Source organism: Zootermopsis nevadensis, unplaced genomic scaffold (assembly GCF_977971745.1).
Source record: "Zootermopsis nevadensis isolate Lab colony 2312 unplaced genomic scaffold, Znev_1.0 Znev_ptg000028l, whole genome shotgun sequence".
Taxonomy (NCBI): Eukaryota; Metazoa; Arthropoda; class Insecta; order Blattodea; family Termopsidae; genus Zootermopsis; species Zootermopsis nevadensis.
Genome location: NW_028259160.1, coordinates 16,687,044 through 16,714,958, shown reverse-complemented (window position 1 = coordinate 16,714,958; position 27,915 = coordinate 16,687,044). Strand labels below are relative to the sequence as shown.

At 40.0% G+C, this 27,915-nt stretch overlaps 1 protein-coding gene across 4 annotated transcripts in view; it reads right to left on the bottom strand.

Annotated features, from left to right (window-relative positions):
- sev (receptor protein-tyrosine kinase sevenless) overlaps positions 1-27,915 on the bottom strand; it is a 47,702-nt gene that overhangs the window by 7,734 nt on the left and 12,053 nt on the right. For 2 of the 4 annotated variants that reach the window (XM_022057676.2, XM_022057677.2), the window contains exons 3-31: positions 18,854-18,913; positions 18,056-18,146; positions 16,355-16,575; positions 15,999-16,235; positions 13,840-13,987; positions 13,630-13,746; positions 12,952-13,258; positions 12,409-12,618; positions 11,839-12,158; positions 11,161-11,480; positions 10,551-10,751; positions 10,249-10,438; positions 9,700-9,861; positions 9,264-9,425; positions 8,336-8,517; positions 8,023-8,229; positions 7,530-7,718; positions 7,139-7,408; positions 6,760-6,965; positions 5,886-5,993; positions 5,430-5,626; positions 4,831-5,025; positions 4,023-4,237; positions 3,582-3,729; positions 3,031-3,275; positions 2,671-2,825; positions 1,468-1,655; positions 825-1,082; positions 298-525 (exon numbers count right to left, since the gene is read on the bottom strand). In XM_022057676.2, coding sequence (XP_021913368.2) covers positions 298-525; positions 825-1,082; positions 1,468-1,655; positions 2,671-2,825; positions 3,031-3,275; positions 3,582-3,729; positions 4,023-4,237; positions 4,831-5,025; positions 5,430-5,626; positions 5,886-5,993; positions 6,760-6,965; positions 7,139-7,408; positions 7,530-7,718; positions 8,023-8,229; positions 8,336-8,517; positions 9,264-9,425; positions 9,700-9,861; positions 10,249-10,438; positions 10,551-10,751; positions 11,161-11,480; positions 11,839-12,158; positions 12,409-12,618; positions 12,952-13,258; positions 13,630-13,746; positions 13,840-13,987; positions 15,999-16,235; positions 16,355-16,575; positions 18,056-18,146; positions 18,854-18,913 — 5,737 coding nt within the window. Of the gene's footprint in view, positions 1-297; positions 526-824; positions 1,083-1,467; positions 1,656-2,670; positions 2,826-3,030; positions 3,276-3,581; positions 3,730-4,022; positions 4,238-4,830; positions 5,026-5,429; positions 5,627-5,885; positions 5,994-6,759; positions 6,966-7,138; positions 7,409-7,529; positions 7,719-8,022; positions 8,230-8,335; positions 8,518-9,263; positions 9,426-9,699; positions 9,862-10,248; positions 10,439-10,550; positions 10,752-11,160; positions 11,481-11,838; positions 12,159-12,408; positions 12,619-12,951; positions 13,259-13,629; positions 13,747-13,839; positions 13,988-15,998; positions 16,236-16,354; positions 16,576-18,055; positions 18,147-18,853; positions 18,914-19,313; positions 19,404-27,915 lie in introns of those variants that run through there. The other 2 variants (XM_087357744.1, XM_022057678.2) reach the window with 2 other exon arrangements.

The window sequence follows — 27,915 nt, the reverse complement described above, 5'->3', positions numbered from 1 at the left end:
ATTGACTGCCTTAGTTAGACCTCTATAACAGAGTAATAATGTTCTCTACAAAGTATCTGATGACTAGACGGAACTACATTTACTCTTTTTGGGAAACATTGCTAGTTACGCCATGTCTAATATTTTAAAATTTAAATAAACCAAATTGAAAATGTACCTGGTGGTGCAGCATGCCATACTTTGATGCTCAAATATCCCATCGCAGTTCAATATCATACTGATTTGGACAGTTTTAAAATTATGTAGGGTGCTTATGTTAGACTAAATGGTATTACATGCAGTTACATAGTTACTTACTGTACACTGTTATGAACATCACAGTCACACATAAGATGACCATTGCAATCGGTATACAAATGCTGAGTACAAATCCTAGTTCTTGCTGCTTTGCTAGCATGGCTGCTTCAGTGAAATCAAATGATTCACTCGCTAAACTAAAGTTACTCCAGCCGTATTTATTCATGGAACGGACCCTGAAGGTATACCTCAAGCTTGGGCTGAGATCAGTAATAATCCAGTAGTTATCTACAAAAGAAATTAATTTACTGTTAATGAAAATAGTCACTATATCTTTTTCTTATAAATGAAAATGAAACCTGACAGTCTGGTAAACTTAATCAAAATCTCAAATTCGTAGTTGCATTACCAGGACAGTGTATAATAAATTTTTGCTGTTAAAGTCACAGAATGGCGCTAAATAATCTGAAATAATGTCGTAAATTCTGGAGTAAATAAATAAAAATTCTCACAGGACTTGTCAGCGCCTAAAAATTTGACAGAGTTGGCACTGTACGTACAGAATGCCGAATATGAATGTTTCATACCTGTCCCATTGTAGTATAGTACCCAAATGTCATTATCATCTGCTTCAACAAAATTATTATCCTCCGTTCTAGCTGAATTGTCAGCGTCCAATGTAAAGTTTGCTTCTCTCTTCTCCCGTGTTTCTTCCTCGATCTTGCCTTCCAAACAGTATAACTCTATACGAGCGCCATTCTCACGAGAAGCGTCCCATATGACCTGATAGACATCTCTTCTCAGTTGTTGGATGAGAGGAACACCAGGGGGGCTTGGACAGTCCCCTAAAAATTAGGAAGGCGTCAAATCTTGTATTTACTTTCTTTAATGATACAAGGAACTTTAAGGATAGTTGGCCTCTGAGCCATGAACTCAGGACCTCCTGATTCCATTAAACTGTGATGTTCAGTAGCTGTCTGCATGTTTCAGCATTTTATGCAGTAGAATAAGCAAGAATCGCACAGTCTTTACAGCCGATCATTCACAACCATCCTACCATTTGATGCTATATAATAATGTACTTTAAGAAAGGTGGCGATTAAATGATCCAAGAAGTCAGTCTGTCACATACTTCTTGATTTAATCACCATATATTTGATGAAGAGTAGAAATTGTGAACCTTTCCAGTATGTAATTTTCTCTATTCTCCTAGAAAAGTTGGGTTCTTACCTAATGTTTCGTAAGAAAATCTTTCATCTGGAGGCCATACATATGGCACTGAAGAATGGGGATAAATTAAAGAAAGTCTGAAGACATAGTGTGTCTTTGGAAGCAAGTGGTCTACAAAATAAACTTCTGTGTCTTTCAGTAAGTTGCTCCAACTTCCTGAACCAGCTTCATGGTACTGGATGTCATACCTGCAACAGATATATGTTTCAATTAAATGGCGTGTGAAACCAAAGCATTTCTATCAGATCTAAAACTTCTTGACGATGGTGAAGAGTCAATTGAATAAAAATTTTCTTGGATATTATCCATCGTCTAGTAAATATAAAACGTAAAACGACGTTTCGGAGATGGGACTCTATCTCCGTCTTCAGGTTCCTACACAGTTGGGCCCACTAGATAGAGCTAATCCCTATCTCCGGACAAAGTAAAAAGTGAAAGTCCCAGAATAAAAAAGGCCCAACTGTGTAGGAACCTGAAGACGGAGATAGAGTCCCATCTCCGAAACGTCGTTTTACGTTTTATATTTACTAGACGATGGATAATATCCAAGAAAATTTTTATTCAATTCAAAGCATTTCTAACTTTCCTGCTACAGATTTTTTTATGGGTGCGAAACTTTGTGTCTGACTGTAAGGGGAAAAACACAGATCAAGGGCATTCAAAGGGACGGTGAGAATATTCAGACTTGAGAATGCGGAAGTGAGAGGAGGGCGGAGAAAATTACAAGGCGTGAAAATTGTACTTTTTGCCTAATACTGTTGTTGAGGATGTATTGAAGATGATATGGATGGGGTATGTAGCACACATGGGTGACACTGCTGAGGGGGAAACTGCAGTGAGGTTCTCCATGTATGCATTAAACAATCTCCTAAAAAGAAAACACCAGGCCCCACTTGTCTGCTTCTTTGGTTGTCTGTATGTATCTGTAAGTCTGCTATTAGCATGTTATTTTTAATTGTAGCGTTGTCATAGTTTAGGGTTTGGTGAATTGTTCCAGTCTTGTCAGAATTTCACAAGAAGGGTGCTACTGTGCTAGGATGGGACCAGTGTTTTCTATGCCCATAGTATAATTAATTCTGTACTTTCTTCTTCCCTTCAGGCCACTTGTATTAATTTCTCTCATGATTAGTACCTGCAGTACTGAAAATACCTGACTAGCTCAAGCAATGCTGTTATAATCTCAAGGGCTCAGTTTCTACTTACCTTACAATGGGAACGTTCTTGGAGGGAGTCCACGAGATGTTGAGTGCATATGGTGTTGCGTGTAAAAGAGTAATATTGTTGAGTTCTGGGTACATTGTGATAACAACACCATCACTGTCACTGTACGTCTTGCTGTTCTGAGAATTTGCCCGCACCTGTGCATAAAATAGAACACCTTTTGCCTATATCATCCCATGCTTCAGTTAATTATACAATACCTTTAACTGTTCGGGGTTCTTATGGATTACTTATCGATTCCTTTATAACGGACTAGAATGTTACAATCGAGTCACTGCAACTCACCGTGATGACTGGACTGGTGTTACATATCATCAGAGTGATACATTTAATGTAACGTACCCAAATTCGATAAGTTTCTCCAGGCAGTAAGTTGTTGAGGTCAGATCTGTGGACATTTTTCAGTGAGTCTGTACTCATGACATCTTTGTCGGTCTTCTGACGTACACCAGCCACCATGCTCTCCGTGCACCAGTGTACCTCGTACCATACTCTCTCATCGTTGAACTCCTGTGGGGGCAGCCACTGTACCTCAACAGTTGTGGGATTTAGAACCAGAACTGTTACATTCTGTGGTGATGATGGAGCTGTCAACCAAAGACTCTTTGTTAACGCATCTTCCACTCCACAATTCCATGTCCTCCCATGGTATAGGAACATACATAGGTATATAAGAAATGAACTTTACATTTTGGGAATTTATCATGCAAGAAGTAGGTGTAGAAAATAAAGACGCCAAAGAAGGTTGAACATGAAATGGAAAATTCTCAAGAGGAAGACGGAGGTCAAATGGAGATGTGTTAGGAAGAATAATAGTAAGAAGAATTTGTAGATGGGAGGATCATATTTGCATGTCTTTATTTTGATTGTCTTTCCGAAGTCATGTGTCTTACCTCCTGCAGCAGTTTGGAATTTAGTTGGAGGCCCAGTAACAGGGATAATTCCTTCTAGGTCACTGTAGTAATTTTTAAGTGACACGTAAAATATATAAGTAGAAAATGGCTTCAAATGTGGTACTTCCAATACTCGATTGTACGTAATCTGAAATAAGAAACATAATGCACTCTAATTCTCAAAGCAACATGCAAACGAGAACAGCATTACATAAATAATCGTATCATATTATGTATGTGCTATTGAATGTGTTGTCCATAGTACTTCGATCTCCCGTACTGTCTGCTTAGTTTTTTATGCGTTTCCTACACGAGCATCATGTATAAAAGAAACGTGCATTACTGTTTCAGAATAGACCTCTTATTCTTGCATAACCTTATAACACTGGACATAGTAGTTAGAAGGTTGAAATAATTCTAGCAGCTATGATACTGACATACCCTTTTGGAACAGGAATTTATATCTGCACTGCAGTCCGTGTTCCTGTCCCCTTTGATTTGCCCGTAATATACCGTGTATTCAACCGAGGCCAGTGACATATTCTCACATTGAGGATGTCGCTCAGGTTCCGGGAGTTGCAGTGTTATGGAATGATCTGTGTGACTGATGTTGTTGACAACCAACCTGGCTTGAACTGGCGAAAGACATTTCGGCACTGAAAGATTACAGACACAATACAAACAAGTGAGGTTCTGGGTTCTCATGTTGGTGCGTACTAAGATGGATGTCTTCTGGGTTGTTGGAAGAAGTTTACTGATGTTTCAGAGGTGCTTGCTGCCTCCATCATCAGGGCAATGAGTAAGCCAGATTACATGTCATAATAACTCATAAGATAGCCATCTTTACAATACAAACAATTTATATAATGATGCTGAAATGAATATTTCCAGAAGGGCACATATTTAATTTACGTTGAAAATATATGACTGTTGAATGAAGTATGGTGACAGCGAAAATGATTGTGCGTCATTTTTGGAAGGACACAGTTTGAATTGCACTCAGTGACTGGTTGTACTGGCTTAAGTTCTTGTAGTTTTCCTGAATCCCCACGAGCAACCGCTGGGACAGTACCTTGAAATATTCCTTGCTCACTTCCTTGCATCTCTCTTTCATATTGCCATTCATAATTATTTTACCATTCAGTATGACAGAAAGTAATTTTATAAACATCTGAATTGTAATGTGAAAGACTGATTTGAAATACCTGTAGTTTTCAATGTTAATGCTCTCAAATCCCATAATTCCTACCTGGATACGGTTGTAAGTGTTGTCCAAGTGCTGCGATTCTTCGAACTCCTGTTATGTTAACTGACATGACACCTCTCGTCATGCTTGCCAACACTTGATCTTCTGTGGCCTTCATCACTGAATACACTTTGCCTTCGGTTTCATTAGACCAGTATAACAGACGATGGTCCGTAGTAATTGATGTTGGGGGAAGACCTGCAAAAGGAAATTAAATTACTTTAAGAGCAGAGTTACCAATACAAGAATACACCCATCTCTAAAATTCATAAAACTTTTCACAGTATATTAATGACTTATTTAATTTTTTCATTAATTGTTTCTCTTGCTGTCTGTCTAATCATAACATTATTACAATTTTTACAATTTCAATAAATGGAATCGAATTTGGTTCATATCACATCATCATCAGAATAAGTATCTTCATTACTGAAAGAAAATTATGGGATTGTTTTCGTAGTGAAGCTCAGTTATTAAATGTCCCTCATCATATAATTCTCTCTGGTCATTTATTACTTCATCTCTGTCCCAAGATTTTTCTCACAATTGATTTTCTATCCTCAGAGTTTCACACCCATAAGAAGTAATGTATAATACTCTACCTGCTTCTGTATTTACGGTGGCATTTACCACCACAGAACAGAAACATCCGTTTGCCTCTGTTTGGTACACATGATTCTCCTGACCGTCCACCCACAGAATTTGAATACTTGCTGGATCAGTCTGATCAATTGTCATTGCTTTCCCAACAGATGGATTCTGAGGACAAGTACATTCACCATTTGATGAACTGTCTCTTCTGAAACATGACAACACATTTAATTAAGAGAATGGAAGCAAACGCAACATACAAATATGCAGATTTTTCAAAATTATTCTGTGAGCTTCCCACAAAGTTGGAGTTATATTGGACTGATACAGACCAGAATGAAGTTCACCTTATAAGTTTTAAACTCTTTTAACTGGTTTTGGAGTCGAAACACGCATATAAGAATGTATAATATCCCTGTTATTCATCAGTTCTTTCAGTTAAATGTATTCTATAAGAAGATCCTTACCTTTTTCTGTGGGTGTTTGTGAAAAATGGTCGTATCATACTTCCGTCAGCTCTGCTCGTCATAAGATGACCCACTCCACTTTTATTCATTTCAATCCAAAATAAAGTGCTGCAAAGTTTGTAAGAAATAATTATAAGATATGGTTTTGTTGATAATAATTACATTACACAACATTTAATTCAAAAATAGCAGAATTTGTATAATATAAGCTACATTATGCAAACTTACACATCTGACATCCTCATATGCTGCTTTAAATGACAAGTCATTAGTTAGTGTTATATAATCTTTTATGATACGGGTATAAATACTTTGTTATGGAAAATATTAATAGCTAAAGATTTTTTTGCTCACACCATGCATGATATGAAACACAAAGGCACGTATTAATTATAAAATTTGTTACTAAAATAATTAATTGAATAAAAATTTACTTGGATATTATCCATCGTCTAGTAATAAAACGTAAAACGACGTTTCGGAGATGAGGCTCTATCTCCGTCTTCAGGTTCCTACTCAGTTGGGCCCACTAGATAGAGCCTCATCTCCGAAACGTCGTTTTACGTTTTATTACTAGACGATGGATAATATCCAAGTAAATTTTTATTCAATTGACTCTTCACCATCGTCAAGAAGTTTTAGATTTGATATAAAATAATTAAGTAACTTTTAAATCAAAGTGCAAGTCATGTGCTAATGAAATTCAGTGCTATCATTATCTCACATAATTAAGACAAGTGTACAAATAATTTATTTCCGTATGTAATCTACCAGTCAGTACCATGTACTGTGACTGTATCGTCATCGTCATCAGGAGGAGGGGGGGGGGCGGTAGTAGTGGGAACAGCTGTAGAAGCAACATGAACTTTCAAACCTTTTAAAAGGAGATATGTCAATGCTGTGAATGAACTTAGATCTTCTAAGCACTTTGGAAGCATATATATGACCCCTTTCTGCTTGATTCAAATCCAGTCGATAAATTGTTGAACCTGGGGTTCTGTGGTTTATTTCAGACCAATAGAGATATCTTCCTACCCAGTCCACAGTAATACTTAATCCAGTATTGTTCAGAGTCACAATCTGTAAACAAAGAAAAATATTTAGATTTGTGAAATTATCAAAGTTCAGAAAGATATATATTATGGTTTTCTGGTTTCCATGTTCCCTAAAACCAGATAATATCAGTGACAGGTGAATAACTGTAAAATTCTCATTGAACCAAGTGCAGTTCATGTGTTCTTAATGATACATACCTTTCCTCTGTTCTGGCCATCTAGATTAGAACTCAGTAACTCTTGCATCTCATTCAGCCAATATAATTTGTTTTCAAGACTAATGAATGCTAAATCTACAGGGGGTCCACTGCTTCGTGACAGCGTCTGGTTCTCATGTTTGTCGCAGTCAGTGATCTTTACAGCGTCCAAAGTAGAAAGAAGTAGCTTAGGGACAGGCATCTCCACATCTGTATCTGCTCTTACGGGATCAGTCAGTGCTCCATTGCCAACACTTGTATATGCCTGGACCTAAATCATGGTTGCAGAAACAATTCAAACTTTATTAAACACTGTCTAAAGTATCTGGTCTTCAAGATTTTTCTTCAGATAATGTAAAATAATTAAAAAAGTAAATCTTTATTGCTCTTACCTGAAAGTAATACGTTGAATTTCGTGACAAGTTGAATGCAGTGAATTCCAGTTTGGTAGCATTTAAGTTCAGTGAGTCACATACGTGAATGTAAGTTCCATGTGACGAGTACCAGCACTTCACTTTATAACCTTCAACAATACCGTTAGAATATGTGGGAGGATCCCATCTGAACACAGCCATCACATCCTGTGGAGATGCAATCTGTTCAGTAAGATAAATTTAACCATCGCACAACGTAGAGGGAGTAAATATAAATCACGATCAATAATCTTGATATAAGATGAAGTTGAGAGGTTAATCACCATGTGAAAGTATCACACCTTGGAAGACGTATTGGGGGTATGAAGAAAATCGCCATGCTTTCTTACCCTTGGCTTTACTAGATGGGGATGAGTGTTCAATTTTACATTCAAGCCTGAATAGAACCGTAATGATGCAAGTGTCTGGAAAATATTATACAGAAGTTGAATTTCAAATTATTACCACATACCTGATCTTCTCTCACCGGATTTCTAGAATATGAAACGAATACACGTGGATTTGTGGGTTCTGTGGGCACTGAAGGTGGTGAGTGCATGATCGCCCGCACCTGAGGTGATGCACCCCAGTAAGTGAAGGCTTTGATTGTTATCTGCAATCTTGAATATGGAATCATTCCCGGATTCCAATACCTTACAAGTGGCTCAACCGTCACTTTCTGAAACATGAACAACGAAAATACTGCACTTCCCGTTGTAGACAGTAGTAATTTTACAGGAACACACAGCTGATAGTTGGTAACAAAATAATTTCATGGTACTTACAGGTTCAGAAAAATCCGTTTTTGAAAAGTCATAAATTTTGACTTCGTAAAATACTTGATCATAATTAACATTTGTTACTGGGTCCCATTTGATTAAAAACTTGTCCCATGTTCCTGTGATGTGAATTGAAGGTAGGCATACTGGTTCAGGAATAACGTTAATATCATCAGAGACACTCGTATCTGCAAGAGACAAAGACGTTTTACTCAGAACTTCAACAGAAAGTGTACTTTTCAGTAACAAAGAACAGATTACATAGCTGAAAGGGGAGAGGTTATTTTTTAATTTTTATGTCCTGAGGGGAAGAAACCGCTGGGGAGACCTAGACATAGATGGTAGGATAATGTCAGGCGGGATCTTTGGGAGATAGGAGTTGAAGGAGACTGGATTTTGTTGGCCCAGGACAGGGTCCGGTGGAGGGCTTTGGTTAATTCGGCGATGAACCTTCGGGTTCGGTAAGCCATCTAGTTAGTTAGTTATGTCCTTGTATATATAGGAATATGTCTTTTTTTTTTTCGTTGTTGTCGTTGACTTGGACTGCATGCAGGCAAGATGAAAGTAAATGAGATTTGAGATTCTCACTGCGGTGGGTATGAAGACAGTCTTTTGGGATGAAGTGCTGTATTGTCTCATAGAAGTTGACTGATGTTTCAGTGGTGATTATTGCCTCCATTATCATCATTTTCATCCCTAAAGATGAAGGCACTATGTTCCTCAAAAATGTTACTGTGTACCTAAACGTCCACATGGCACTGTTAACCCAGAAGCGAAAGATTAACGTCACTGCCATAAGAACCTCAAATCTTGTACTGGTGATATAGTTCACAATATTTAGAATACATTACAGTTCGTACGCTGTCTTGTAAGAAACATCTAAAGGGTTAATGAGATCAAAATGAAGAAGTTATTATTGTAGTGCGTTACTTACTTGGATAATGATGCAAAGCGGAATCTAAAACGGCTACCATATTGAGCCCAGAGAGGCTTGTTCCACTGATAACTGCAGTGTTCTGTCCATTCAGATCCCCTATCACAGCATTTCTGTCATCCTGTAGCCACAGTAGGTGGTCACCAAAATAGCACAGTGGTCCTAAAAAGAATGAGATGAAATTTACTGCAGTTACGTTGAAATATGTTTAGTTGGTCGTGCGAGTAACAAATTTTCTTTTTTGTAACATCTATCACAGTAGAATGTAGTGGAATTAAATTTTTTCTGCTGAACTTAGCATATAAAAGTGTGAAGTATAAATTAACTGCTCTGTTGGCGATAGGGAGGCAGAGAGGAAGAAAAAGATCAGTATTTTAAATGAAACCTTCTGAACATGAAACTCACTGCAAATGACTTGATACTCAGTCTCAGTTACCTTGCATATGAGAATGCTGCAGGCTCATTTCCTTTATGGGATATATCTCCTCTCCTTGGGGAATTTCTTCAGCAGTTGGAGCCTGGAATAGTGTAGAGCCTTCGTAGCTCCTTACTATCCAGTAGACAGCTCTTCGATCAACATCAAGTGTGAGTCCCATCACTGTCGACAATCAGAATGAGTCGTATTTACGCGTTTGCTTTCACTATGAAGGCTAGAGCCTTCCATATACAGGAACTAAATCTGCACTTGGTATTAAAATTTAATACCACTAATACAAAAGAACACCGTTGAAGTCACCAAAATATGTTTCTTTGATATCCGTATTATTATTGACACATCTCCACCACAGTCTATTAACTGGCTGCTTTCTAAGAAATTTCTTAGCCGAAAGTCTGTATTGTATTTCTGATTTCTGTCATCACCGTTGTATTACCAGTCTTTTGTTCCCTATTTGCTATTAGATCTTTGCTGATTTAGGGAGAGTAAATAATGAAGTTTATTCGTATTATTATTCTTTCAATATTGCAGTAACAGGCATGTACTCACCTTGCTTTCCTGAAAACAGTTCTGCGGGGTAATATGTGCGTCTGTTCTTCCCATTTAGCCGTGCACATTCGACCGCGTGCCCCGTCGACCAATATATATAAGCTTGAATTGCATCAATATTTAACTCCTTAGCTACTGTCAGGATGGGAAGAGGTTCGTGCTGAGTACCATTAAGGCTCCCTCGAGTAATCTATAAAAGGAAGAAATTTCTTTGGGTAGTGTCATACATGAACAAATGATATGTTAGGTCAAAGGGTGCTAAGAAGCAGTGGTAACAACAGCTGTTTTCATGCAATACATACCAATTGCTGTTTTGGATTGGACCAATATAGTTTCTTGCCAATCCAGTCTACAGCGATGCTGCCTACTGAATCCATCTCTCTCAGGTGTCCTGATTCGTGAGTTGTGAGATTGAACCAGTATACATGAGTTGTGTTTGTCACAAGATACAGCTTGTCTTTGTACCAAGCTATGTCGGTTATGTGGTAACTTCCGTGCATATCCTGTAGGAGAAGATGATTGAAAATATGACATCGCAGAATTTATGAAGACTTGATTTTATTTTTAACTGTGTGATGTTTCTCAGGGCGGGGGAACTGATTTTTATCTTCAGAATCATTCGGTGTCAAACCAAGACACACACAGATTTAGTTTTCAATCTGACAGCTTCTGATGTGAATTAATTATGATGAGCTCTTAAACCCTGTAGAAGTGGTGGCTTTGTTACACTACAGCTAGGTAATAGTTTGCGAAACGTAAATAGTATCCCGGAGGATTATTTGAATATTTGCAGTGTATTACAAACATTGAGGAAAATTCTAATAAACTTTATAAAAATATATGCTAAGTACCAAGTGTGGTACATGATTTGATGAATCAATGCAGGTGTTTTTATCTTCTTAATGCACATACCTTTAAGTTTGTATTATGTATGAGCATCTCGACATTCTCTCCTGTTACATCCGACTTCAATAATCCTTCAGCTGCAGACCATAATATTGAAGCATATTTCCCGTCTTGTGGCACCTTTAATGTCTTTCCTCTGAATTCTGATGACCATGGACCTTTTCCTGAACTTGTATATGCAGCGGTTTTTATCACATATTCTGTATTGGCCTTTAAGTTTTGGATTGTGTAAGAAGTAGTATTAACATTCTTCTTGTACACTGTTACTCCCATGGTTTCATCCGTAATGTGCAGTTCATACGACCAGTTCTGCCATGCTCCTTTGCCTAATGGAAAAGAAATAAACAGTCATTACATCCAAGAATATGCAGTAACTTGAGTCGGCATGCTCTTCTGCTTATGTACTTTTATATGCAGCCGCTGAAGTACTGTCATTAGTCACTTTTACGTCAATAAGTCAAATGGTTAATTAATTATCAGTCTGTCGAGTGTTTCGTTCAGTCCGTCAATCAGTAGTCATTTTGTTAGTTGGTCGATTAGGTAGTCCACTCTCAGTTGGTCCGATTCTTGAATAATAAGTCACTTTGTCCATCAATTAGTGACTTATTTAGTTACTTTTCCAACAACTAGTCAATTACTTTCTTAATGGCAACCAGAAAATGTTTAATGTGTTCTTATAATCACCTTGTCCTCCTAGTAAGTGCGGCACCTGCCATGATGTCTTTGCCAGTTTTGATCCTAGTATAGCTTGCACATTGGTTGGAGGGTTCACAGGGATGGGTATGGGCTGTGATGTAGGTAGGTTGACGCTCACGCTGACAAATGACTTGTCTGGCCGATCAGGATAAGCATTATGGAAATAACTGTTATGGATTGGATGGTATTCTTCATACAGCACCTCCTCACCATTGGTCCAGTAGAACACACCATTTGCCATTGCTAAAGAGACCACATTCTGAAACATTGGCTGCTGTGTGTTTCCTCGGAGGTCAACTATTTCACGCCTAAAAAGAATGTATGACTTTATATAGCTTTTATGTTACAAGAAAAATCATCCGTAACAAAATTGTATGTTATGTTATAGCAATACAACATGAAAAATATTCAGTTATTGAAGTACTCCCTTTATTACATGTAGCTGTCATTTTCATTAACATATTTCCATTGCAACTGAACGTAACGATGGGAAAAATTACCACGCGTAAAATAATCAAAACAATTTGCAGTTTCGGTGTAATATAAGAAGACACTCACCCATCCAGTGATACAGAAACAACAGTATTCTGAGAATGGTTTGGAACTAAGAGCCGGAAATTTTTGTGGTCCACTGTGAATGCTCCAAGGTTAGGATCTTCCAGAATGACATGTGGTCGTACTTCATGTTTCACTCCATTGCTGATATCATGTAGGTCCAGCCGGTACAAACCTCCTATTGTGGCACCTTGTATTACCCAGAATAAATAACTGCAGGGAATCACAAAATAATTAGTACCAGCCTTTATCATCTTCTTCTTATTCTTATTCTTTTCCCTTCATTGCATTTTTTTAACATATCCAGAAAAGTGTTAACATTTTTTTGACATTCACATGCATAAAAAATTATATTTTAAAATGATATGGAACCAACTTTGGGAGCAGAAATTCAAAGCACATAGGAGTTTGTTTGTACAGTGTTTCGCCCATTTAGCTTGTAAATAAAAAGTGCGTGCCTTTGCTGTACAGACAGAATCAAAGGATTTTATGATAGTCACATCTGGCAAAGGAAATGCACTGATGTAGTAACTGTTGTAATCTTACCCGTTGTATGGATCGACTTCAATGTGATATGGTTTAGTAAGGATACCAGCCACTGCAATGGTAAGCCCACGCCCATCCAATCCACAACGGGCTACCTGCCACATGGGTCCTGTAGAATGTGTCACCTCTCCCAATATGTACAGTTGGTCATTGAGCCAGTCCACACTGAGGTCTAGCGGTAGGAAATTGGCGTGCGATGGAGTGAGGATGGTACTTGGAGCCTCATAACGCATCAGCGATGAACTAGCTACATAGCCGGCAGAGTCCGACACAAACAGCAAGCGATGACTTACGTGTATTGCAACACCTGTAATGCACGAATAGTGGCATGTTCGTATATTAACGTTTATTAAGTTGAGGTCTCATATACATACGCCAGTGACCACTTGACATTGAGTTCTTTCCCTCGTAGGTAGACACCAATGTTTCAGAGGAACATACTGCCTTTATCTTCAGCTTATGTTTTAGGCAGTATGTTTCTCCAAAATGTTGGTGTCTGTAAGTCCACAGAGCATTACAAGCCAGCATCAATAGGAGAAACTCATATTTTATAAAATATAATGTGGTTTACAAATTAGGTGGTTAAATACCTACTGTGCATTTTAAATGTTTAATAAAATTGAACACAGTGTTAGTAAGGAATCATACATGTATATCTGTTGAATATGTATGGTGTACCTTTAATAATATGTGATGTGTTGTACACAATCATTGGTTCTGCTAAAATATCAGCTTCTCGTCTCAATACCGTGTGATAGGTTCCCAAAATCAAATTAGGCTTGCGTGTGTCTTTCACTGGAATCAGATAAACAGAAAGTTTGTTTTAGATCAGATACGTAAAAGCACACATCAGAACAATATGGTACAGATCTGAAATTGTTCTATTACCTGTAGGTTCAGGCGGCGTTGAAACCAGAGTGGTGGCGGGTGGTCCTTCCCCTACGACATTCCTCATGCTCACAGACAATGTGTAATTTCTGTCTGGCACCAAATTCTTGAACATGTAGAAGTTAGTATTTTCAGATGCCGCGATATCCTAAGTACGGAAGCATAAATTTTTAGTTAGTTATGAAGAATTTTGTGTTTGAGATGACTGACCTGGCGTTGCAGTAATAATATTCATTCCATCAAAGCCACGTTGCAATTAGAAATTGAACAGTCATGCAGAATAGCTTGAAGCAAAGTAAAATGGGACGATTTCAGATGCCTGTCCCGGGCATGACGTTAAACTGCGTCCACAGACCGAGTGACCACTGATATAAGTGGTCCCCCCTCTACCAAGTGCCAGCAGCCTCTTCGGAGGGTGGATGAGCGGGTGGAGGTTCAGGGCACCCTCATGCCCTTGGGGTGAGAAATCACCCCTAAAGGCGGATGAACCCGGATGGGTCAATGGCATAGGATGCGGAAGGCATGGGGAATCCACCGTAATAAAGATCCTCAGGATTTCCCAAGTATCAGCAGCTCAGAGAGCTGCTGCCAACCAATCCTAGGACTGATTACAAAAGAAGAAGAAGAAGATATAGGCCATTCAGAAATACCCAACCATTATGTATTTACCCAGAAGATGGTGACAGCAGTGTTTGCTGAAAAAATGGATAATTATTAACAGTTGATGCAATTCATCCCCAAAAGCCAAAGTTACGCATTGAACTCCAGGTTCAAAACCCTAATGACAAGAATTAGTTAGACAAAATATGTGCTGATGCAGTTTCTTGATTTCATCACGATAATTATATTATTTCAAAGTTCCTACGTCTGTTTGTCTCTCTTCTAAACAGAACAGATCAGAAAGATGGCATTCCAACGCTCACATTTAAATTAGTTTAAAGACACACATGCAGTTTTTAGTGGTATTAGGTAGCGTACGAGCTTAAAGAGGACTATCACGCTAGCTGTGAATAAAACACCAACTCTTGTGGTTCAAATATTGCATAAAATTGTTAAATTGCTTGCTGTGAAGTTATGTACATATTGAACATAAAAGACATGTGATATTTAATGTTATAGCACACAGTTTTTAAAGTCAGCGGTTCCAAAGTCATGCTTGTGTAAAACAAACAGTAATTTCAGGAATACATATTTTGAAATAAAGTGGATTTGAAGAGCAGATTGAGTTCTCAGAGTTAGCCTTGATAATGTAGAATTTCATCATTGTTTCTAAATATTATGAAATCCCGCAACTAAATTATTACTGATCTTCTCTCTGTATTTTGTGGTTTTCAGTACACTGTATTCAAAATCTGAAGATATGTTCTCCAAACTTCAAATTACATGGATATTCACATGTAAGTTGAAAAGCCTGTGAATTCCAGTCAGTCAAGATTAGGCACAGATGAGTATTAAAGATTTCAAAGCGACTGAACTCGATAAAATCTTCTCGGTCAACATGCCTTGTGTAAGTTCTGGACAAATGCCCAAGATTTCAGGGACCATTTCCACCTACATCATCAAGGGAAATAGTTCATTCCCCTAGTCAACAAAACGTTCATCTTTTATCCGAGACTTACACGGCTTATTGCCCAAGAAGATTTTACGTTTTGAAGAACCGAAATAATATACACGTGTGTGTATTAATTTCAAGGTTATGGGTGCAGTAAGTGAGACGACAAACAATATTGTACATGCATTTAGTTATGCAATTTTTGAACCTCTGATTTAATCAGATTTGCAACTTTAGAATGCAGCTTGAAAGAAGTATAAGTCAGCCAGTAAGCAAGTATACAGGGCAAATACCTAGAAGTGATTCGCTAAGTCATTTATGTCAATAATATGCTGTGATAGTGGAAGTCATTAACTGTTTTTCTACATAATTCCCATGGAGACACTCAATGTACCTTGGGGTGCCCCAGGAACTGTGTAGAAAAATGGTGCATGACAAGGACCAGATGATCACTTCAAGATATATTGCCTTATAAACATTTTCTTCGTAAAGCTGTCATATAAGGTGAATAAACGAGAGGCAGGAAAGATGCAACAGAAAGTTGAGTACTGTTATTGAAAGAAACAGGTTATTGAGCACACGCGTGATAAGGTCCTCTCTGGCTCACCTTGAGGGCTGAGTAGCCCTCCGGTAACTCATTGATCTGCAACACATAAGACAGCACAGGGCCATTGGGGAAGGGCCCAGGTTCCCATGATACAGATATGCGGCTAGAGTCTACCGCAGTGGCTCTCACAATTGTGGGTGCCGATGATGGTACACCTCTAGGCAGCGTGCTGATGACCACGCTCGGTTCTGAAACTATCGGTTCGCTGTGATGTGACAGCAGAATGGCAATCCGGAACTGAAAGAGAAGCATCAATTTCAGAATATCAGATTATAGAGATTTTGGTCATTCATCCAGACTTCCTGCTTCATATTTGAGAGGTACGAAGTTAAATTATCTTTGATTCCATCACTCACCCTGTACTTTGTATAAGGCTGCAAGTTCTCGACTAACACGGTGGAGTGTGGCCCCCAGCTCTGGTTGCGGCAGTATTGCCATGCTCCAGCGAGCTCCTCGTACCGCCATTGCACCAGGTAGCTGATGTTGCTGAATCTGGAACCTTCCCATTCGAGACTGAGGGAAGTGGCGGTGAGGGTGTCAGCAACCAGAGCAGGAGCGGATGGTGTTCCAATCTCATCTGGATCAACAGTACATAACATGAGGTTTAAATCTGCAGCACAGCGACAGACAGGAGTCGAGGTGATCGGAACAGGAAGATGGTGATATTTTCATTCAGTTCGCAAGACGCCAGCTGTGTCTCTGTATCAACATTTATCATTACCTCAGACCACAAAAGGAATGCAGAAGTAAAATGATGAAATTGTTAAGAGAAATTATTTAGAGAAACTTATAGGAAACAAAAATATGAATGAATTTTGAAATAATCAGTGAGGTCTGAGTGTTCCAGAAGAGACCGGAAGCGATGCAAATATGGTTTCTATAACCGTTGCTGTGTGTTACAAGACTAGATCATGAAAGAAATACAATTATCACATAAAATTAAGTGTGTCAAGAAGTATTCATAAAACTGAAGACTGCCGAAGCACCAATGTAGGCACAGGAATTTAAACCATTTTGTGTAAAGAGATCCTAAATGCCTGAAGAAAATAGGGAGAGAGTAATTGCACAGACAGGCAAGTAGGCGTGACCCTGAAAAGTGTTTCAGGATACGTGAAATTAAGAATGGGTCTCGGGTTCGATTCCCGGCGGTGCCCGAATTTATAACTTGTGTTTGGCAAGGCCGTGATCTAGGCAACACGGAGTTTTCCTCCGTGGCATCCCAACAATTACTCCATTCACACACAGAAGAAGGCAATGGCAAACCACTTCTGGATCATCTGCCAAGAACGTATATGAACAGGTCCCAGTCCGAGAAAAGGATGGAAGGATCCTGTTCATATGGACCTGTCGTCACACAGAACACTAAATAGAAAACGTATTGTCAGCCTATAGAGGAGGAGTTATTTCATATTATCTGGATTGTGAGAGCTCCTTTCAATATTATGAACAATAGTTGTGTGAACGTGTGTTAGTAAAATTTGGTTAATACGGAATAAAGACAATGCTGGTTTGGGTGAAACATTACAATTTATTATGAAAGGCTGTAAAGAAACTGGATCCGGGCACGAAAGAAATAAAGTAATTAGAGTGGTGTTAAATTTGTATACATTTGAAGTAATATAAAGTAAGTTATATACAAACGGGTTTGAAATAATGAATGATTAAGGTATATTATAACATTTAATGATACTTTATCTTGGAAGAGAAGATTTTAGGATGAGATGGTCAGTGGCTGTAACAGGCTTCAAGCCTGGCCTTCAGTGAATGAACAAACAAATAATTTGATGAATGAACTAACGACCGAACAAATTAACTTTCATCGACCGTGAGTCACTGCTTACACACGAACCATCTGGCCATGCCCGGTTGTATGTCGGAGTAGCATACCATTAAAATCCATACTTAAAATCTGGCTGTAAGTTCCTTAGGTTTAGGTTTTAAAATCCCATGTGATAAAGTTTATTGATTATAAGCGTAAATAAATTAATGAATAGAAATGTTTTCAGATTTTCAGAATGTATTACGAAAAGTGTATTTTAACGTAAGGATATACTAACCTTTCAATATTTGCAGATATCTGCTGACTGCATAGTTACATCCCATGACACAGTAAAGCTCTTTGGGAGGTAGAAGGTCCTGGGTTCCATTCTGTATTGAAGCGTACATGTTAATTTTTTTTTTCACGTGATAGAAATTCGTAATGTGCAATATTTATTTCATAACAGACAACATGTTATCGTTGCAATGGGGTGAGACTACGTCTTTTTTGGAACTGGACCGCTAATCGGTTCACTGCCTATCCCCCTGATGATACATCAATGTGTATGAAGCGGCAATGGGATGATACTGATTGTGGGGAAACTCTAATGACCTGTCCTAGTGCCACTTTGCCCACCACAAATCCCACATGTATTGACCTGGGCATGAACCCAGGCTTGTGCAATGAGAAGCCAGTAACTGGCCACCACTCATTCTGTTAGTTGCATGATTATGTTCAGGCTTACTCCCAGTAACAGTCAAATTTTTGAAAAATTAGTTATTTTTATGTCTATGTAGGATTTGAGGTTTTCACGGCGGTGAGTCTGAAGATTTCTGTCTTCTGGGTTGTTGCGCTGTGTAGTCTGGTCGATGTTAACCAACGTTTCGAGGCATCTACCAGACTTCACGCCGCAACAACTCAGAAGACAGAAATCTATTATTTTTGTATCATTTGAAATTTTAATTGAATGTCCATAAAAAATGCGGTTTGGATGTGGGAATCTGCATTCTCCTTGATTATTTTACTTGCAAAGAATGTTGTTTTTATGCTGACGTATGTAATAATGATCACAGTACGGCGAACATGAAGTACTCACACAAACATTCTGGCAGCTGGACTCAAGTGCTCTCTGCCAAGACTGACAGCCCCTCGAACACTGAAATACAGAAATAAATTACTGTGTTAGTTTAGAAATTTAAAATTTATGGTGCTGCCTGGCACACAGTTGCAGGTTTAAAGGCTGTTCTTGCTACTGAATTATGACTTTGTCCTTTATGTGCAGAATTAAATTATAAGTAAGCCATCTTAATAAGTGCCCGGTTTAGTTGAGAAAACGTCGCTGAATAAAGTAGGAGACGAAACAAGAAATAAATTAAATGTTCTCCACCGCGTTCGCTCGCTTCCTTCTAGACAAGCCTCAGTCGGTCCGCCCGTCACTCAAACCTCAGGCTAAGTTCATTCAAGAGAGACAGGAAGCAGATGGCTTCGTCGCTAGATGTAAATTCTACATGAACAGTAATTAAAATGGTCATTAATATGCTACCAAGGTCGCATACCTTCCTGTAGAGTCTCTCTTTGTAGTGATATGCTTGTATCATTTCTGATTCTTCAAGGGTCAGTAACCATGGCATCCATGTTCCTCAAGTTCTTAAGCTTTTGCTGTCGAAAAGGGAGAGACAGAACATAAGGATAGCAGAAGAGTAGAAGAAAACAGATAATTGGAGTGGGAGAAATGAGAGACACTTCGATTTCTGGGCGGGGGAGGGATCTATTGCTAGAAGGTTCCCAGGCAATGCCCGCTCGTCTTTCTACTAAGGATAAAGTGAAGACGTTAGGGCAGTGACAGTTTTGAATTGCTTATTAGAAGCTGAAGCTAAAATTTGTAAAGTTAAGTAAATAATTTAGCTACATCGGCAGGAGGGGTGGGGGTCGAAGGACATCTTCATAATATATAAGAATTCGGTTCGTACCGCGAAGAAAACACAACACGTCACCATTACAGAGATCAGCTGGTTAACGCTGTTTAAGGAAATAATCGCCGTTTAAACTGAGAATCAAACGAAATACATAAATATGAAATGTAGAATTGCTGGTTGTTAAAGCAGGTGGTACATATACTTACCATTGAGTTTGTAGGGTTTATAGGACTGTGGCCACTGTCGAGGCAGTGTGACGTCGAGTGGCAAAATGTTAACAACGAACGGAAGCTAATTCAGCGTCATACTAGATAACTAACGTCACTAACTGCATGGGTTAGCGTCATCATTTCTTGAGGTCGTGGATTGGACGCAGCAGAGTAAGTTTTTGTCTGACGACAGAGAAAGATTTCAGTCTCCGGAACGTCGTTTTTATTAATGGTAGGACGACTGAAACGTCCCAAAAAGTGTGTTACTTAGGTGACGATGTGTGCTTCTCGTGTGTGTAACTGGAGGTCCAGCCAGCGGTGTGAGAAGTTGATGGCTCCAACTGCTGCCAGCAATTTAGTACACGCTCGCCGTCTGTCTGTCCGTCCGTCGAGATTGACACTTGCTTGGCGCAAGACACAGTTGTCTTACGCTCGTCACTTATTGTCCGGCACTTCGTTAAGGTCTTTTGTTTTGTGCAGCTGACAAAGACAAAACCTAATCGACTGTGTCACTGGCACGAGACCCGACTACTCTCTGCTTGCGGTCAGATGGTTGAGTAGACTACAAATTCAGGAGTTTCCTCGCCAAATATTATTAGGGCCATCATCAAACAAGATGGATGACATCTGTGGGGGCACGTACCGCGCGTAGAGGAGATGAGAAATGGTTGTAAAATTTTTGTTGGGAATCTCAAAGGAAAGAGTCCACTCAGAAGACGTAGGCATACATGGGAGGATAATATTAAAATGTATATTAGGGAACTAGGTTTTGGAGGGTGTGGATTGAATTCATCTGGCTTTTGCGCAGGGACGAGTGGCGGGCTCTTGTGAACACTTTAATGAACCATCGTGGTAAATAAAAACCGAATAATTTCTTGACTAGCTTAGCGTACGGTTTACTCAAGGACTCTGATCCGTGAAGTTAGTAATGGCTTATTTAATGACACTGTCAGTAGCTCAGATTATATGCCTAAGCGTAGATGTCATTATGTTTGTTGCCAACACAACATAATTTCCCCAAAACAAAGTCTAAAACATTCGACCTAAGGATAATATTTATGGGAAGGACCAGTTATAGTAACCATGAGATTAAGAAGAAGTCGTAGGATAAAGAGCGAAAGACGAAATGAGAGAATAGAGAGGAATGAAAATAGTAGGAGAATATTATAAGAAGATACAGATGAAGTGGAAATGTGAGTTAACAGAAGAAGTAAGTGTAGAGAATGGAGTAACTGAAGAGACATTTCTCAGCATCCCGGCTGTTAGCTTTGACAACATGCAGACGTCTGCTCCGAATCCGTGGCCTTTCTGCGGGTAGACACGCGTGCGTGAGGGCCTGAAAAAGGCAGATTGCGTGCCTTGCACGATAAGACGCAGAGCAGATGTCCCTACCCCTGGCGGTAATCGAAACCAGTCCTTCCAACCTGTAGCGGGTTTCATATGAGTAGATATGAAAGCCCGCCGCTGACAACTATCCCGAGCCAGCTAAATCCATTGCGCTCCTTAATACGTCATTGTTTCAAAATACGTTTTAATATCATCTTCCCAAAAAGAAGCAGGTCTCCCAAGTGGCCTATACACTTCTGGTTTTCAGACTAATTATGTATGCATCTGTCACCTTGCCTTGCGCGCTACGTCATCGTCATTGGTTTAATGACGATAATGATAATAATACTTTGTGAACAGTGCACTGAAAGCTTCCTTAAACGAGAAACGAAAGAGTTAGTTGATACAGTGTCCATGTTAGGAGTGTGATTATTTGATAGAATTATCCAGAGTATAATTTCAATTACATGGCAGAGGGATATCGGAGCAAAACATAAATGTTTTTAGAGATATCTGTTTGGTGTCAGGCCAGTCGACCTGCTACGAGGTCATCGGGCAGTTCTTGAGGTCATGTGAGAGTCCTCCAGAATAGACGCAGAAGATAATAGTCTTTCGAAACAAATGTTTTGGAATATGACACAGCAGCATGTGATTTGGGATTTTGATACGATTTTTTGGGGAGGGGGCCGCATTCGCCACCGCGAAAATCACGGATAAATGCGAAATGGTAGTCGGAAACCTTGAGAGGAATGGGGAATTTCAAAGGTCTAGTCGTACATGGGAGGATACTATTAAAATGGATCTTTGAGATACAGGATGTTAGAGTGTTGGTTAGATTGCCCTGGGTTTTAGGTTATGGTACATTGGCACAGTAATGGACCTTCTGGTTCAATAGTAAGTGGGGAATTATCTGACCAGCTGAGTGACTGTTAGCTTATCAAGAATGACTCAGATCCATGGAGTGAGTTAACGTAACCTGGTGTAACGTAACGTAACACAATAGTGCTAGGACGGAACACAGCTGCAAGTGGATGACAGGTAGCCAGGAGCTGTTTCCTCTTCCCAGATTCAGTTTTTGAAGTGTTGTCTATTTTTAGGGTCCAGATGACGGACAAAGTCAAAAAACTCGGGGGGGGGGGGGGGGAATCGGTAGTGGCCTATTTCAGGCGCTGGATTCTAGCTGGGACTTCCCAAATGTTGAGTCCTACACCGTGGCGTTGGTCTCTCCGGAATTTTTAGCGTAGATAATTTGGAACAAAAGTTCCATTGTGGAGAAATAAATATGCATCCAAGACTTGAAGCTGAAGGTGTTTTTAAAAAGCTGTAAATTATTCCAGACGTGAAGTTGACAAAATGTGTGGAAGGGGTGGGTTGTTGAAATAATAGCGGAACTTAAGCATGAGGAGGGGGTGTGTATTCACGGGCAGAGTTAAGGCGAAGCAGACAAGTCTCCTCGGTCTATTAAAATGCCACAAAAAATGGAAGAAAATATTTAAGGGTGGTTGTCAAGGGCCGAGAGATTTGGAAACAAAACAGAGCCCCTCTGTAAAGTAGGCGCCTGTCAGCCAGCAGAGGTCTCTGATGGCTGATACCAGACTTTAGTGTGTCAAAGTTTGCCGCAAACTTTTCAGATCACTGACGTTTTGTTAGTGGAAAGAAAACATGGCGAAATCCTTAGCCAGCCAGGCTGTCAAAGAGCCTGGGTTTGATTGCTAAGGACAAATGAAACGCGATATGCATAAGTTACCATATTTAAGGGGTTCGTAGTAGTCATTTTTAAACACTGCTTAAAATCTTTTCGTACTGGATTTATATATTTTTTCGTGCCTAAAAATTTTTTTGTGGGGAAATTACATGAGAGGAGCTACAGAATTAGTATTTTCCGTGGAATATTGGTAATGTGATAAAATAACAAGGGGTTACATGAACAGAACATGTAGCATGCATGAGTGAAATCAGAGACGCACTATAAAATTTTATTGGTAAACCTTATGGGGAATAAGTTGGAACACGTTGGTGAATACGGAAGATTTCCATTAATTTTTATCTTGGAAAACGGGGCTCTAGGTTCTGAAAAAGATTCGGCTGGCTACATTAGCGGGCTTTTGTGAATACTGTGATGAACCTTGGGGTTTTGTAAAACCAAAGGAAAAAAAGTCTTCGCGTTTTGAGTGACTTGGATTTAATTGGGTTTTAACAGAGACTGTGTTTCTCAAGTAACAGAACGTTTGTTAAGAGCAGGGTGAGGTGAAAATGTTTCGTTTTACATCCCTTGTTACATGAGACCCACAGAAGCTTGTAAACATTATTGTAACGACTTCTGTTTATTTTATTTTCTAAACAGATTCGTTATAATGTTTAAATTTTCAAGGTTTGTGTAGACTTTAAAGAATAACGAACAGAGAACTTGACAGAAATGAGGAGACTGTTTGTTGGCAGTTTGTGTTTAGGTGGGTGTACCGTGGTGATAGATTAGGGTGCATTCCCAGGGGCCTCGCAGTGACCTGCCTGTCGTATGCTTGCATTCTATTGTCTGACTTTCCTCACAAACAAATTCTGTGCCACTACCGAAGGGCAGGTTGGTATAAGGGCGGTACCCTGTTCAAATATCAGTCGGTTTACAGGTTACCCTAACTCAAGGCACGCACACACGGGGGGGTTTCCATCAAAATAATGCTTATATTTCGAATTTAAATATTTTTGAGCGATGTAAGAAATAATATAAGATTAGGCTTAGGAACCACGCGAAATTCGTGCCTTTTATGAATCATTGTTATAGATTACAAATTCTGGACGAAACGTCTATTTCTTGTTTAGCTACGCTGTGACGATTAATAAATAAAAGATTCTAGAGAAGTGGCCTGGGTTGGAATTGAAACATTCGTTGCGTTAATAATTATATCGTGAACGCTTTGTTTAAAAAATGTAGGTGGTATTTCTTTAAAAAAATTCAGTTGGTAACTATATGTACCATTTTATTTAATAATGTTACTCCGAGTTCTGTTCACAGAGCAAACAGCGATTATTTCCTTAAATAGAGTTAGCCAGTTGATCTTTTGTAAAAACTGTAATGAACTTTCGCATTCTACAAAGGCAGAGAACGTCTTTACCAGCTGAGCAACTGTGAGCTAAAATCTACTCGAGGAAGAATCAGCAAAGTGTAGTTCTCGCGAATAGATGCAGTGTCAGTCGCCCGCTGCACAGAGCGGTTAGTTGGGTTGCCTAGTGCGCAGTGACAGGTGTTTCATGATTGTGTTTGTGACTAGCCAGAGGTCTAGCCCAGTGGTACCTACACGTCAGCAACTCTTTGTTTTAGTATTCTCAGTTTAAATAGCGATTATTTCCTTAAACAGCGTTAACCAGTTGATATTTGTAATGGCGAAGTGTCGTGTTTTCTTCGCGGTACGGACTGAATTCTTAAATATAAAGAAGACGAGCTTCGACTTCAAGGGCTAATAAAAATATCAAGGGTTTTTACTATTTTCCAAGCGTAGGGTCACATTCACAATTTGTCACCGACCAATTGAGTAACTTTGGAGCCGGTCAGCGACCAATGACCATGGTTTGCAAAACGAACTGAAATGCTGTTGTAGGACTGTCAGTTTGCCTGCGCGGTTGGCACGCGCGACTTCAGAACTGGCGACTGCTGGACCAGTCAGATCCCTGGCTCCTGACCCTGACCCCAGCGACAACCCAGTTACATCCCTTCGGCCATGGATCAGTATCAGTGATAACGGCGTGTCTTCATTATCCCTTTCCGTGTTATGCACGAGATAAGTGACATACATATTAGGCATATTTCTTGTGGACAAGTGTTTCTCAACTGCGAACTCGTAGCTGTGGAATGTAGTGAAGGATACAAAATGGAATCGAACTAAGCAACTACTAACTCCACGGAGCAGAGTCCTTGAGGACCTAACAGTAGCATCCGCTCATGTCCTCATATCCCCCCTCTTTCGAAGTGTTTATAAAATTACAACGTTTGGGAAGTTTGATTCTGCTGCCATCTTCAGGAGGTTAAAACGTGAAAGAGGGCAGAGACTCTGTATGTTGGGCTGTCCTCACACCCTTAGGCCCAACAGATACTGCTTCTGTCTCCGTTCACGTTTTCACCCCCTGAAGAAGGCAGCAGAATCAAACTTCCCAAACGTAATTGCGTTCATTTATAATTGATACGATAGACAACGTCCAGGAAAATTGATTTACGATTTCTTCCCCACGCTTGTCGCCTTTCATGTGTCCACCGCGCCTTACGGTCCGGGTCCTCTCGCGGCAGTCCTGTTTTGTTACTGTGGTCGGCGGTGAGAGGGGCGAGGACCCAGGTCAGACCGCCGCTGGAAGAATACGGGGGGCTTATTGAGGGGCGTGGGATAAGGGACGAGGGCCACAGCTAATTCCCAACTTCCTCATTAGGAGCCGCAGAGTGAGACAGACGTACCCGCCACAGAGCTGCCAGGCTGCCAAGTGTGTTCGCGTATCCAAACAGTTCATCACAAGCTTTTCATTTTCAGGCAGGTCGTACTCGGGTGTTACCCGGTTTTACGACGAGACAGAAGCTAACAGTCACACAGCTAAGTAGGATTCGAGGTTTACGCCAAGATGGCTGGACGTCTTCTGGGTTGTACCGCCTCCATCATCAGGGATTTGATTTATCATCGCCCTGATAAAGGAGGCAGAAATGACCTCTGAAACGTCGGCGAGCTTCTACCAGACTACACGGCGCTACAACCCAGAATACAGCCATCTTCGGACCCGCCACCTTGAGAACCTCGAATCCTATACTTCAGATATTTAATTTAGGTGGGAACTGTTTATTCATTTTACAAAATAATAAAATATTGAAATATGTACGCGGCCTGGAGAAAAGGCATCGGCGGACCGCGGATTGATAATTCCTGGTCTAGACTCTGAGGAAGGCTTCAGGTCAGTTAACGTGAGACCTATAACGCAATAGCAGTGAAGATACGAGCTTCTGTGAATTTATGTGCTGTGTGTCTGTCAGTAAACTCATCGATTACGTGTTTACATAATGCGGTCTTATAGCCCTTCGTTTTAACCGTCTCGGATTAGGCAGTGTGAGTGGTATCCACACTTCTTCATGGCCTATATTCTCATTTCATGTTGTCATGGCGACGAGTAGGATGATGGCTGTTCCCTGGGACGTTTCGCCGTATAGTCTGATAGATATTGACCGACGTTTCAGAGTTGTTTACTGCCTGCGTCATAAGGGCAATGGATAGTCGTCGGTCATTGTCTACATAGCGTAAAAGTTAATTGTTTTATATTACGCGAATAATTAACAAAACAGATAAACAAATTCATGAAGATAAATGTGGGGGAATTATAATCAGTCTGTGGCGTTTTCAATAAATTGTCAGGTCTCAGCAAATTTAATATAAAACTAGAAAGTCACAGAAAAACATGGCAGCAGTAATCTGGAAGTCAGAAAACGTATTTCGGATGCCATTAAAGCCTAGCCCCCAACATATACGTAATTTATCTGTTGGTGAAGAATCCACCGCTTTTGTGGAGGAATTGTTATGTGGGTCAACATTGGCTTTGATAGGCAGCCCGACGGAAGTGACACACGTTCTTGTAGGTTACAAGCGTTGCCGACAGCCAAGATGCCGGGTCCATCTGTGTGACGTCACACCTGTGCGTGGAATGTAACCCTACTGAAGTAGGAAACAGTGAATTACAGGTGGGGCGACCCAGACCGGAACAGGATTCATGCCCTGTGACCATCCCAGCCCGCGTGATCGCTGCATTCCTTCACCGTGTTATTTAAAAGCGAGCAACTACGGTTCTGTGACGTAGCAGCACTGCCGTCCAGGGTTTCGTTCTACGAGACTCGGAGAAATGTGCAGCTCACCGGGTTTTAAATCGTTAACCTTACGAAGCCAAAGCAGGTCTAAATTATATGTAAAGATTCGGTCCGTACCTCAAAGAAAACACAACACACCTTCGTCTTTTACCCGAGTTCACAGCGTGAAGACACCGCGGTTTTGAACTTTTCAAAATACCAGCTTCTGATTCAAATATCTGAAAATGCCACCTGTATCAGATTCAGATTTAAATCAGAGGATGAGTGAGACATTTGGCCGAAGGAATTGTAAAATATCTAAACTCCTAATCACGAGACAAGACACCCGGGAGTAAGCCACTCGACGCCGAGACCCTGGCGTCGAACTTCCCAAAGTTGAGATCTCTACGCCGACGCAGATGAACGATAATCGATTCTCGACAACTGTCGCCCGGACACCGACACATAACTCGGAATAAAGTATTTATCTGTGACAAATGCTCGTCGAGCGAAAAATAACATTAAGTCAAGGCCGTAGCGATTTCAACTATGTTTAATCTGCAAGAATTCAGTGTTCTTGTCGGCTTCCTGGCTCTTTCCTTAAATGTGTTGACGTTTTTAGTACATAGATTTATGTTTTATGTGGAACATCTTGTATAACAACACCGTCATATTCCCTTCTGCGGTACTTTGCCCCGCGCGTGTACCTGCCGTGCTGGAAACCCCACAGATTTGTTTCCGCGTGGCTCTGCATTGAAATGAAGAGAAGTCCGATATTCGATAGCCGAACTGCTTCCTGGGACTCCCCAATTGTGTACGACTTCACTTGTACAACCGGAAAGAGTTGTATTGTCATTTGTATTGTGCTGTAGTTTTTCGTATTGGGGAGAACACACGTGGATTT